Source organism: Parus major, chromosome 3 (genome assembly GCF_001522545.3).
Source record: "Parus major isolate Abel chromosome 3, Parus_major1.1, whole genome shotgun sequence".
Lineage (NCBI taxonomy): Eukaryota > Metazoa > Chordata > Aves > Passeriformes > Paridae > Parus > Parus major.
The window spans coordinates 56,430,552-56,445,196 of NC_031770.1; the positions used below are offsets into that span (position 1 = coordinate 56,430,552).

A 14,645-nucleotide genomic window follows, 5' to 3' on the forward strand; every position below is an offset into this window, starting at 1 on the left:
ATCTATAAATTCAGAATGAGTTTGCTGCAATTTTTCTTTTAGCAGGTGCATCAGCCTCATTAGCCAAAGCAAACAGTGTCTGAATTAGAAAAAAAACCTCAGTAATGTGATTGCTGGCTCAATCAGTATTGATTTCAATAGTATTTCCTGCTATCATGCGCACTAACCCACAAAAATATAGTTCTACATGCAAACATACAAAACTTTTAAGTTACAAAGACATTATTATGCTCCAGGAATCATACAGCATGGAATGACAGCATGCAAAACATTTTAAAAGCAACTGAAAAGGCTGTAGAAACTAGTGCTTAAATACTGGTTTTCTATCTAATGCAGCTGGGGATGCAAACCTTGTGATTTGTAAGTGATAAATATTTGCATTCTTTGCACTTTGCACTGCCTCCTAATAGCAAGGTACTAATCACACAGCTTTAGAGCACTGCAGTAATTACAGACAGCAGAAAAAAGCAGGAGGCAGAAGAAGACATCCTGGCAGGGATAAAGAAAAAATTATTTATAGCTAAAGGTTTGGAAGCTCTCCGTATTTGCTATCTCCAGAATGGGTATTTGCTTACTTTAAACAGATAAAAACAAATTAACATCTGATACCCAGTTTAAAATGCAGTGCCAGTGAATTCAGGACAAGTGCTTCATTCATCCCTAACACTTCCAGGAGCTGCATCATCAGTTAATTTTACAACTTCAAGAAGTGTATGTAAATAATGACTACTGCTGTTGCTGGCTTAGTCTCATATGCCTAATTGTGGGTGTGATTTTTATCCTGATTCCTACCACACACTCACAGCTTTATTAAACCCTGGTCTTTTACTGTGACAAGTAATTCTTAATTCTTCAAACCCAAGGTAGATCCTCAAGAAGCTGTAAGCCTAAGAAACATTCTGTATTTACTTCAAAATTATTAAACACAACGATTTTACCCAGCCACAGATGTTAGTAAGGCTTTTGCATAATGTTGCTAATGCACTTAAGGTATTTAAAGTGAGAACTTGTTTTTTTCTTTTCCAAAATGATATTTCTACTTAAAACATGTAAGTATTACATAAATACATCATTTAAAATAAATTATATTAACATAGCAATGTTTTAATTGTTGATATTTTTCATTGCTTTAACATATTTGTGACCACTACATCCTATATGTGACATTCAAAATAAGGATTTTCATATTTTATTTTTTAGAACATTTACTGTATTAAGGGGATCAGCTTTCCTCAAGAGATTTTTCACTTGCTCTTCACTACTCATTAATCTAACAACAGCATGCCAGCCCAAACCAATCCACGATATAAGTGTCAAAAATATACAGCATTTATTTTCTACAGACAGAAGTTGAATTTATATGTGCATTACTGGATTGTACATATTAGAAAGTTCCAGAAAAGTCTCGGATCGCCTGATAGGTAACAGTTGTCAGCTTTCTCCCTAATGCAGCACAGCTTGCAGACATAAATACGTATTGCAAACGAGCATCAGTTGACCTGAGCTGATCCTGTATGGATTGGAAGCTGCCAAGCTATGAAATCCACCAGGTTTCAGCTACTGGTAAGAATCAGGATACAGGTCTATCCTCCCAGTGATGCAACAAAATCTATCCTGCTAAAAAGCTTAAAAGGAGACTCAAAAGATTGCTCTTTCCATGTTTAACATGGAAACTATCCTGTTGTCCTCTAGAGCCACAGAAAAGATCTACTAATTTCCATTCTTCCTAGCCATGGCTATTTGCTATGATTTTTACACAACTTGTGCAATTTCTCTCCACCTTCATATATGCACTCCTTCCAATCTTCTTACCAGCTCCTGCTTAGCAAGCAATATCTATATTTAAGTCACCACAGTAGTTCTTCTCAGGCCTTTGGAATTCCACCAAGAGAACCACTCATCTGTCAACTGAGGGACCAAAGCAACTTTTTAAGTTAAAGCAAATTTCAGAAGTCATTAGCTCAAAATTACTATTCTTGAAAAAAAAAAGTAATAAAGTTTGAAAAATTTTGGCTTACTGCTAGGGAAAGCATATACATGAATATTCTATGCTTCCCATTATCCCATTATGAATATCCAACAACAAACCAATAAACGGTCTCAGAAAAAATCTGATAGGCAACATTTCAGGAAAATGACAGCATTTGCCATGAAATAAAATAAAAAGAATCAATAATCTTACCAATAATAAGTTTGGAATATAAGAAAGTCATGCAGCTTTGCAATCCCTCACCATCTGTTTAGTGGAGGACATTCAAATTAAATATTTGAACATTTAGATTTATAAATCTAGCTAAAGTCTGTATCTCAATCTTTTAGATCCACTTCAATTTTCTTTTCATTAGGCAGCATTTGACTTTCCCTTTTCAATATGTCATTCATCTATGATAAACATGTTGTCATTACTGAAAGTGAAATTCAGAGTGCAGCCTTTTATTAATTAGAAATACAGCATCTACTCAGTGTTTCAGCAGCCCATTATTTCTCACTTTATAACTTTAAAGAGGCAATATTTAGACTTGTAACATTTTAATCTGGAAAGGTGCTGTTATAAAATATTTATAATTTGCCATGATCAATCATAAAATTTAGAGTAAATTGAAATTATATAGGAATTTTTTTTCTAAAATCCACTGCATCAGATATATCACATGTACTTTTACATAATTTTATTCGGTTTGTCTGGCAAGGTTTTGGCGTTGGGGGGTGGGAGGATACAGGGTGGCTTCTGTGAGAACTTGCCAGAAGCTTCCTCCCTCCATGTTCTACAGAGCCAACATCAGCTGGCTCCTAGATGGACCCTCCACTGGCCAATGCTGAGCCAGTCAGGAATAGAAGCAACATCTCTGTGGTAAGACATTCTAGAAAGAGAGAAGTTATTGTGCAGAGAAGAGCGGGGTGAGAACATGTGAGAGGAACAGTGCTGCAGACACCCAGATCGGGGAGGAGGGGCAGGAGCTCCTCCAGGTACCAGAGCTGAGATTTCCCTGTGGCCCCTGGTGCAGGCCATGGTGAGGCAGCCTATGGAGGGTCACAGGGATGCAGGGATCCACCTGCAGCCTGTGGAGGAGCCCACACTGGAGCAGCTGGATGTCTGAGAGGAGGCTGTGAAGCTGTGGGAATCATGCTGGAGCAGGGTCCTGGCAGGGGCCTGCAGACCCACAGAGAGAGGAGCCCACACTGGAGCAGCTTTCCTGGCAGGACTTGTCACCCTGTAGGGAACCTATGCTGGAGCAGGCTGTGCCTGTAGAACTGCATCCCAAGAACAGTGACCCATCTTGGAGCAGTTCATGATGAACTGTAGCCCATTGGAAGGAGTCATGTCAGAGAAGTTCATGGAGAACTGTGTCCTGTGGGAAAATCTCCACACTGAAGCAGAGGAAGGACTCCTCTCTCTGAGCAGCAGCAGGAAGACTGTGTGATTAATTGACTATAGACCCCATTCCTTGCCTCCTTGCACTGCCAGGGGACAGGAGGTAGAGCTAGGAAGGAGAGAGAAGGGGTGCAGGAAAGGTGTTTTTAAGGTTTGTTTTACCTCTCATTATCCTGCTTTGATTTTGCTTGGCAATAATTTCAATTAATATCCCCAAGTCAAGTCTGTTGTACCCATGGTGGTAACTGGTGAGTGACCTCTTCCTGTCCTTAACTCATGAGCCTTCTGTTGAGTTCTTTTTCCTCTGTCTAGTTGTGGAGAGAGAGGCTTTGGTGAGCACTTGGCATTCAGTCAGGGTCAAACCACCACAATAATACCTAATTCTTAAATTTAAACTGAAACGTTCTGTGCAGAGATTCTTTTAGCCAAAGTAAAATAAGCACCTGAACCATAATCATTATTCTGCATGGCCTGAGAATTCCAGCAAACAGTACCTGTTAATTTCAAATTAAATTGGTCAACTAGATTGTCAGGGGCACTTGAAACACTGAGTAAGAGTTTTGAAGCAGAAACATATAAAAATATATCCTAATAAATACATTTTCCAAAAGGCTGTGTTTTTAATCGTGGTTTATGTACCAGTAAGTGGGATACATTAACAGTCGAGTTCAGTCACTGAAGTTTTTGCTCAGAAGGGTAATACTGTCATTATAATTTTGTATTTTATCAGAAAAGATGAGTTTAGCATAACATTTATAAATAATTTATACTAATACAATATCTAAGAGAAAAGCAGTTGTTAACATTTTTAAACAGCTGCCTGTCTGGTAATCAAATCCAAAATGCAGACCCATTGCTAAGTGTTATTTACATTGTTACTCTCTTATGCCTCTGTATAAGCAACAGGGTGGCCAGCAGGACAAGGTATCCTCTGGAGGTATTTAAAAGATGTATAGCAGTAGCCCTTGAGAAAATGGTTTAGTGGTGGACTTGGCAGCACAGGGTTAACAGTCAGACTCAATGACCTTAAATGTGTTTTCTATCCTAAATAATACCATGATCCTGTGACTTTTGAAATCGTTTTTCCAAATAAGTAGTAGGTGAACTCTCACAGAGAAGTAAAACCAGAGATCCTAGTTTATACAAGATCTGCCAATAAGGCAGCCATCAAGCCATGTTCCCAACTGTGCAGCACAAGAGGTCCTCCCTCCATCCTATTTTTCAGTAAAAATACCCAAAAAAATTGGTAAGTTTTATATGAAAGGATATCCTTATCAATATAAACACATATCTAGGCATTGGCTGCTGGATCTCTGGCGCACTACTTTGTATTGTTTTGTACCAAAAATAGGGTTCCTGTGTATATTCTACTTCTAAATGTCCCAGGGACATTTGAGATGATTTCCACTAATATTGGGAGCTTAATAAAATATGACTGTAACTGAACCAAAACTAGAAAGTCACAGCCTAAATTTAAAGAAATTGAACAGTATTCACAAATAAGATGCTTTATTTAGCAATGTATTGAAATTCAAGTAATCTTTTCCTTCCAGCTAGTCCAGATTTCCTTTTGCTACAAGATTGCAGTTTTACATAGTGAAGTATGATACACAGTACCAAGATAGGTTTGACTTCAAAGACCACTTAAGAGTGTTGTGCTGCTTTGCAAAAGCACCCTGCAGCCCCATTAAAGAACATTCCAAAACGTGAATGGCTCAGCAAAAATTTAAACAGTTTCTTTCCTGCCAACTGGAAGGTCTGCTAGCCTAGGAAAATGCTGCTGGCCTATCAATTCTATTCTGTGAAGGGACACCAATTCTTCATTCAATGTAATGGAAGAGTTACCTGCATTAGGAATGAAATCACATAATGTAAACTAAAAGAATGACAAACTAAACACACAGAATTGAGCTAATCTTAACATGATTATTGTTTAATGAATTTTTGATGTACAGCAACGAATTGCTCACAGATCTTGAGCCATTTAGAAAAGAAAAACTGAAATCTAGGAAGTGAAGAAAAAACACCTCTTTCATTTTTGATGCCAGCAGAGATAGCAAATGCTGACTTATAATTAGGAATTTCCTTAGCAGCAGCTGGCTGACCATACACTTCATAGTCACCAACAAGAAAAAAAAAACAACAACAAAAAAATGTGACCTTCTGAAAGGTCAGCAGTACACTGACAGTTATCCTAGAAAACAGAATGGGAATTTTATTCAGATCACAAAAAAGACAACGAAAGAAATACCAAACATTACAAGAAGTGGACTTCTGAGATTTTCTTTAACAGAGGGTTCCAAGATGGAACAAAATTTAAACGTGCATAGGAAGATACAGCCTCTATGCCATTGCAGACAAACCCTTCAGGCTAAGCACTTATATTTTCTGGTAACACCACTGTAAATTCTTAAATTATAAATAAATAAATAAAATCAAGAAGTGTATCATAAAAGCACAGGAACTGGTATGAATTTCTGGAGAAAATAACCCTACAAGATGCATGACTGAAGAAGGCTCAAAGACAAATTACTAGCTCTTCCCAAGCTGGCAGACAAAATGAAATAACAAACTGCACCAAACAGATGTAAAAAACTCAGAATTCTAGTCCGTAACACAGTACACACCACCTTCACTTGTAGCAAGGCATAAACACTTTTGAGAAACCCTTCCTAAAGTGTTTTATGAACATACACTGCTGCGACCAAAAAAAATTCCAATTGCTACTATAATCAGATCAGCCTGAAATGGAGAAAAATCTATGAAACCTCTCTGAGAGAAGGAAGGCTTAAGAAGATTACTACTCTTTTTTAGAGCAAGTGAAGCATGGACTCCAAACTTAAATAAAACATTTGCCAAAGGAGGAAACCAACCACAAAGGAAAGCTTCCAAAGCCTTACAAGAGGCAGGAAACCCCTGAGTACCACACTGAGGGAATACTGGCGATATTCGAGGCCAAAGCATTCATTTGCATAACAAATGCAAAACATCTGAATAACAAGCATGCTTCACAAGCTTTGAACTAAGCAGTACCTCACTGAAGTTGTTTTAAGAGTCATTTGTACATGGTGGCTATATAGTAATCCAAGAAACACTGAAATGGGGTTTCACTAAGCAACAGTATGCAAAATACTTTATTTGTACTTTTTATGAATATTTTGATATGTTAGACTAAGTATTCATGTATTCAAATCACAAGCTATACTCCAGAATATCAAGGGAAAAAAGCCAAAAATCTAAATTTAGATTATAAAGCTCAAGAGTTGTTTTCAGAGCTCAGTGCACATCTCTGCACTTCGCTAATGCCAATAATACATTCACAAGCACTTTCTGCCAGGAAGCAAAAGAGCACTGCTGCTTTGTTCATTCACATACTAATGCCTACCATGGCTTAAGCTGACAGCTGCATTACATCTCTTTATTTATTTATTTATTACTGGCTATTCAATTCAGCAAACTGGAAGGTTTCCTACTTCTAGAAAGGCCTTTAGAGTTTGATGTATTGGCAAACACAAATACTGTCCCATCAGAGACAGATGACAGACTTCTAATAACACAGCTGAGAAAATTTTCTGGACACTACTCAACTACATTTATACTTTAGGGAAGAAAGAATTATCTCCTCTACTTTTTGCTATTTGGGGGCTAAAGAAAAAGTGCTAGCAAGATCACCTACATTTTCCACAAAGGATTTTGCAAAGATTTTTCTTCATTTGCAGTGTTTCAGGAAAATAAAAAATGAACACCCAATTACCACTAACTTAAAGGACAAAACAGTATTTATTAAGTAAAATTTTACACTTCACCCTAATTATTGGGCAAAATAGTTATAAAAAGTTCATTAAAAGTGAAGTTTAGCCTTAGAAAATACTGTGTTTAAAACAACAATTAAGAATCTTCAAAACACCAAAAACTAAAGAAAACATGTCCAAAAATGACAAAGTGCAACCCATGCAATATTTTTCTTCTGCTTTTAATTTAGCTCAAACTTAGCATAACCTCCTTTGGGTGATGTAGTAATGCAGACTGAGTCACTTTTCATGGTATGGAGGAGCAGAAAGCAATGACAGCAGCAAAGGCAGGCCTTGCAGTCTATCTGCTTAAAATTCACACCCTTTCACCTTGAATGTGTGTGGAAGAAGTAAGTGGAACAGAAAATCACTTCCACCTGGACCACTGCTTCTCTTTATCTGTTAAAGGCACATATATCACTCCCATCAGAGGCTTCATTTTGACACTGCCATCTTCTAGTTTGTCATACTGTTCGAGCATCTGGTTTCCCCCAGCAGGGCCAACTGGTAATATCAATCTTCCGCCAGGTTTTAACTGGTCTATAAGCTAGAACACAACACAGAAATTAGAATGTAACCAGCCACTTCAGAGAAGCTGGATCCAAAGTTTGTTACAGTAGATTAATAGCTTTGCCATTATGTATCTATCTACTTTTATGAAGTAGATAACTACTTCCATTAGGAAAATAAGAAGTGCACTGAAAATGAGAGTATCACAGCAACATGGTAAAACAACTGGTATTACAGTAAAATAGTTTAATTAACTGGGGAGGTTGCAGTTTTATGTTCTATATATGTGGGGGAAACATGTAAATCACAAATTATTAGCAGATTCAAACTTTTGAAACTGTTTAACTGTTTAATAGTTATTGTGTATCAGTACAGGCCCAGTGTAAAAAATCCTGGGGGTAACTGATCTCCCCTTAAACCTTCAGAATAAGATTTGAGATTGGTGAATTTTTATTATTTCTCTTCCTCAAAAAATTTTGTCTACAACACACTCATTACCCAACAGCTCCTCTTTCATTCTGTGAATGGAACAGTCTTTTATGAAATTAGTCTAAAATATACGAATATGAGTAAGATAAGTGACACGTAAACATAGTATGTGAAAAATGCTTGCATTTTTTTTTCGTAGTTAAAGGCTAATCACAGTAGTCTCAAGGAAAATTTCATACTTCCCAGATGTCATGAAAAAAAAGCTTAACCCCCATTGCTAACAAAAGTTATAATTAAGAACTGTTTCATTCACAAAGAAGCTTTCAATTACTTTTTAAATTGTCATCATCAATGTTTTGCTGGGAACACCCTCCCACGCATCCCCACCAAAGAAAAAAACAACAGAAAAACTCAGTGAAACCCAAACAAATAAATCCCCCTCAAAAAACACCTAAAAACACAACCAACTTTAAAAAAAATTAAGCAACCCCCCCGCTGCTGGTCATTGTCTGGAAATGTCCAATCTGTCTACAATGCCTCAAAGCCCAATCTTTCACTATACCTCACTAAGATTTAAAAACCTTAACTGGCATCTAGCATATAAAAATTATACTATATATTACCATGTGCCTGATGAAAGGAAGAGAAAAAAAAATCTCATCTGCAAAAATGGACTACATGGATGCACACTCTAGAGCCCCTAGTTACTCTTCAGCTTCTCTGGTAAGAACTGCCCTGTATCCATTCTGAAAGCTATGAACAAATGGCACTGTTTGTACTTCCAGCTGAGCATTTTACTTTCAACAGACTCAGTGCTTTGGAACTTGGGAAACACAATAAAATTTTGTACCTCAGTGTTTTAAAAAACTGCATTTTCTTATTAAATAGAACATTCCAGTTCATTTTTGTAATAGAGGGTTGCACACGTGTAATTTTAAAATATGTTTATTTAGATCAGAGTTATTAGAACATACAGCTTTATCGGACCAACAGGAAGCCCAATTGTAACAGAGACAAAAACCCCACACCATACAGTAATACCACACTGCCCACTGATACTCCCAGCAGTGCAAGCTACCAAGTTTAAAAAGTATTTTACATACAGATATATGCAAAGCACTCTCTACAGCTAAGATATTACAGAAACACACACACAAAACATAAAGGCTTACTGCTTGGGGCACAACCGGGGCTGCAGCTCCAACATGTATCGCATCATAGGGAGCTTCTTCTGCATATCCCATTCGTCCATCTCCCACTGCAAAAAAACACTGGTTTTTAAAACATTTTCAAAAGGACTGGAGAAAACAGCTGGTTTTCCATATCTGTATGTAAAAAATAAACACATTTGTAAAATAAATGCAACAAAACACTCTCATATGTGCATACACATGCTTGTAAAATATACATATATAAATAATATTGAAGCATTTGAAATTAGAAAGCATGGATTTATAATGAAAGTTCTTGGAAACACATCATCCACCTAGAACAGATACTAAAGTATTTATGCTCCCTACCAATTCCAGCACAGGTGGATTTCCCCCCTCATTTACCCTCTTAGAACAAACAATTTGCTTTGCCTTGTCTTCATGCACACCATTCCTAAACATAATGCAAATCTTAAGTCCAAAGCATTAAACGTCAGAATCACGTATCAGAAGACTCCAAAGGTGAGGAAAAGACAAAGGAAGTGTTCCCATAGACTATATGCCTACAACTGCACTACCAGTTGTAACAAAAGCCCACACCTATATGCATACATTAATGCAGTACTGCAGTAACCTCTGCACACCCCATGTTCCAGCAGATGAGCCTCACTATTCTTCCTGCAGAAAATCACTGGACTAACACAGAGAGCCAGGTCAGACTCATGACTAAAGCTCCAGGTGGCTGCTTGGAAGATGCTAGGAGTAATTATGGTTTTCAGAAGTTACCAGTGCTGCTTCACCTTTGGTGGAGAACTCATGGAGAAGCACCCTAGCACAGGCATCTCATACCATCCCAGTTATGCAGAAGGAAAGAGTAACAGTTTGGGAGTTTTAAGCCAATGAAATGTGACAAACTAAACTGGACCTTGAGTCAAGCTTTGAAAAAAGACAATGTGAATATGGCATCCACATTATTTACAGGAAAGCAACAGGAAATCAGAGCAAGTCAGGCAGGCTCTCTCTGGAGTTATTTAGAACAAATGCAATAAATGATGCTGAACCATCATTTATTTACATCCATAAATTCATACTCTGTGATTATAGAAGTTCTAATAGTCAAAAAGAAAAAACATGGAGGTTTTTTACCAGCACAAGTAATATGGGGTTTCCCATCGTCAGGCAGGCTAAGTTTTGACTTCTGTGCAAACAACAGTATCACAGGTTAATTAAAACTGAAAGAATCAAAAGAAGTGCTACGTCCCAGTCAGACACTGAAACGTGTCGACTTTTTGCCTTTAACAACTCTCAAGGCAAGGAAAATACATAGTCACCACAGCAAGTTTCATTTTGACCTCCATGATAAGGAGAGCCATCTGGATAGTAAGAACACCCTTAGGTATCCAAGACAGTACAGGAAGACCTGGACAGCTCCTCAAAACAATTAAAGCTGAGGTTTTTGTCATCTTCCTTATGAGATCCTAAAAGATGATCCTCTCAAGGACCTTCTGCATCCATGCTCTTTATGAGAGCACATTTCCTCAGAAGCTTAGTGACATAAATACTCATCAACTCTGACCAGCAAAAGCTCCAACCAAGGGCCACAACCAGAAGCTGCGAAGCAAGAAGCACCAGCACTTCAAGAGAACTCATCCCTATTGATCAGCCATTTCCACTAAGTCAGATGGCAACAGTAATGAAAGTTCCAGTACTTCCAGGGTCTAATCTCTCTGACTGCCAAAGTGTTCTACTGGAACAACCATCTCAATGCAGTCAAGTATATAATACTTATATATCTTATAGCACTGTACAACTCTTCTAAAGAAGCAGCAATGATGTGTTACTGTATCAAGCTGCTGTTCCATCAGAGATAGCAACAGAGAAAGACTTCTTTAGCTTATTCATACAGATAGTGCTAAAAATTATGTTAGTTACTCAAGGAGGCAGACCCTTATTCCCCAGGGTACACAGCAGGCATTAGAAGCAGTGACCTCCAGTACTGCTGGAAAAAGAAGTGATTGCCAAGTTGAAGAAGCAGCTGTGAAAGAAACTGCTGTCACTTCTGAAGAACACATGTATTCTGAGACATTAGTGTTCCTAGTCCACTCTCCAGAGAAGTCTGAATGTGACTTCTGTACATCACTTTACTGACAGCAGTAAAACAGATCCAAAAACAACTATCCCTTTGCTCTCAGAAGCCACAGCTAACATCTCCAAAAACAGCACACACACAATCAAAGTGGGGGAAAAAAATTCATGCTCCTTCATATACATCAGGTATAGCATGACTCCTCCCTTTTAAAATCCACAAAAATTATGGTTACAGAAGAAATACATCCACCCACAATGGCAGCAGACTTTCAGATATCCAGAAGATTTAAAAAATAGTTAAGTTGGCATTCACACATTCAGTGTCATTCAAATTATTTTATTATTCCATGTCCAAGGGGAAAGAGGACCCCAAATTTTCAGCTTGTGTTTACATCCCGAATAATGTCACCTATCCTACTCACATCTCCAGTTACATGCAGCCTGCTAGTGAAGTAATTGTGGTGGTGGGTGGCAGGTGGTGATGAGGAAAAAATGTCAGGACTTTTTGATATAAAATGGTTCTGTAGCTTGTTTATAAATCTAGACCTGATCTGCTGATCACAGAACTCAGGCCTTCAGTGCCTCTATGCAGACCTGTTTCACACAGTTGTAGCACGAGCACAGAAACAGAAGAAAATTACTTCCCTCAGTTGTTTAGAATCCCTCATCCCCGCTGGCTATGGCTGCATCAGCAAATAGTGCAGTACAATAGAAGTAGATCTGTACAGCAAAAGTTTTTGCTGAGAACCTGGCATCCATACAACATACGCATTTCGGGATAATCACTGCAGTCTAGATCTAAGTCTTATTGTCTTAATTCCCACGTACAAAACATATTTGGTTGCTTATTGGAACACATAATCTTGTCTAGTTTGTTTCAAAAGGAGTAAGATTTTGTGCCTTCCAGGAGTACTCTCACGTGAGCCAAAGAGTGGTGAGCAGAAGCACTTGAGAGATTGACCTCAAAGGCTTCCTCCTGATATTAAGAGGAGACAAAATCAAGCAATAAAAAAATAAATCAAAAAGCCAAAAGGCACAAAAACTAACAAAGACATATTAATCCAAGTATACCTATTTCCAGTCTCTCAGTGAAGTTTTACTGAGACACCCCAAAATAATTTTGGTGTTCCTGAAATGCAGTTATGGCATATGTGAGATATGACAAAGCTGAGTAGAATCTGAAGGACACTGTGAAAAGCCAGCAACTGACACACCTGATCTTATTTCATACAGCTCCCATCTTTAATCAACGGGTTTTCACAACTTTTTTGTTTCTGTGTTTGGGATGGGGGTTTTGGTGGGGTTTTCTATTGTTGTCTTTTTGTTTTAAATAAACAGCTGTCTGAATTCTTTCTCCACAAAGAGCTCCCAGGAATCGAGCACAGCTGAATCATTCTTTTCCACCTAATTCACAGAAGTATTACTTGTCCATCTGTACTTTTTTAAAATGTACCTCATAACAAAACTATTCACAAGTCTCTTAGTCACCCTGCTACACAGTCAAAAATAATATAGATAATGATGTTTACTTAGAATTCTAGACTTGCAAGAGCACCAGAGTTTGTTCACGAATGACCAAAAGCTAAGTCAAAATTGCTTTTGTATAGCAACAATGGAAATTATTCCCTCACTCCCCCTCTACAGCCCTAGCAATCTAACTTCTTTTCCAAGAAGTTCTGAGACCTAAGTGTTCTCAGCAAGATACACTGCATTATATATATGGGTACTTGTTGGTAAACTTATTTAAAAACATTTAGAAAAGTCCCTCCTTTACAAGAAAAGACCAAGAATCAAAATGGTAATTAAGATAAGATCCAAACATCACATAATAATGATTTTTCCAATTGTTCTTGTAAGAAACAAAAAACTCATCATCCAGACCTTCAACTTCTTTTTAAACTTAATCAATAGAATGACACACTTCTCATGCCATCCTTGCATCTTCTAAGAAAAACAAACAATAACCAAACAAAAAAACCCCAAATAACCAAAGAAAACAAACAAACAAAAAAAACCCACACAATTTTTATTTTATTTTTTTTAGTAAAAAAACATTACTTAAAATAATTAACTGTCTTATATTGTTTGGGCATTTTTTCCTCTCAGTAACTCTAACTGAATTAGAGTACTTTGGCGTCAATCTGACGTACAACTACTATCAATTTTAAAAACAAGTGAAATAAACTTCAGTGGTGCATACTGCCAATCTAGTACTGTTTCCACTTGAATCTTCACATGCAGCTTTCTCAACTATTCTTATCAGAAGTGTGAAGGCTTTGTTAAAACACCCAAATTTAGATGACAGGGTATTTACTCAAGAACAGTTGTGAATTAAACCCCAATTTTAAATAGCCAAATATAAAATTACAGACTTTCAGCATGTATTTTCACTAAAAAACCACTTCCCTGTTAATGACAATGATTACACAGTCTTTGAGATCAGCAGAAGTCATATTCTGAACACTGGGGGAATACACTGTTTTTCAAAGGCCTAAAGACAATTCAGGTTTTAAAGTTTTCATTTGGCTTCTCTTTCTTCGGTTTAACATCTTAAATTCAACTGTTTAATAACATCCAATTCCATCATTTTCAACCAGCTGCTAGAAAGAATATAAGTTTAATTAGTAAAAATATCAGTCTGATGCTCACCAATCAGTTTCACTCTTCCTGAAGACAGCAATGTGGGATCGTCTTTTTTGACATTATTTATTGAGTCATCTACTAGTTCTTTGATATGATCAATTCCTACAACTTGTCCTTTGGGACCAACCTGGAATAAAAATATACAAGTTGAACAACTTCTGCTAGTTTTACTTACAGAATGAGTACTTATACTTCCTGACCTCATTTTTCTAAAATAAAAACAAAACCAGAAAAGTCGAAGTATATTTTCCCAGTGTTATTAAAACTACTGTTAGAAATTACAAACCCTGACTGCTGGAAACACCTGATAATTAAAGTGTGTCTGCACAGTTTTATAAATATTGCTACAGTGATCTTTCTGAGATGTGATTCATTTGTGTAATAATGTTAGTGGAGATTTCTTCTTGGAACTTTTAGAAGTTGAATTTGATTATGTTTGTTTTGATTATCTGAAATAAGAAGTAACAATGTCAAAGACAAAGACTAGAACTGATCTCCTTTCACACTGAACAAAACTTACTAAGGATTAAGGCTTTTCTAGAGAAGACCTTACTTCAAGGATTAAATGAGGATTTTTTCTCAAAATCATCTCAAGACTCCTTTCAGAAGCAAATGCTGCAATTACTAGTCAGGGACAAATTACCTTTTACATTCATGAAT

The 14,645-nt window shown here is 37.1% G+C and overlaps 1 protein-coding gene across 5 annotated transcripts in view; it reads right to left on the reverse strand.

The window, feature by feature from the left end:
* Window positions 1-14,645, reverse strand: part of PCMT1 (protein-L-isoaspartate (D-aspartate) O-methyltransferase) — a 36,080-nt gene that overhangs the window by 3,147 nt on the left and 18,288 nt on the right. For 2 of the 5 annotated variants that reach the window (XM_015622387.2, XM_033512767.1), the window contains exons 5-7: window positions 13,992-14,112; window positions 9,276-9,361; window positions 7,542-7,711 (exon numbers count right to left, since the gene is read on the reverse strand). In XM_015622387.2, coding sequence (XP_015477873.1) covers window positions 7,542-7,711; window positions 9,276-9,361; window positions 13,992-14,112 — 377 coding nt within the window. Of the gene's footprint in view, window positions 1-3,535; window positions 7,712-9,275; window positions 9,362-13,991; window positions 14,113-14,645 lie in introns of all 5 variants that reach the window. The other 3 variants (XR_004496402.1, XM_015622386.2, XM_033512768.1) reach the window with 3 other exon arrangements.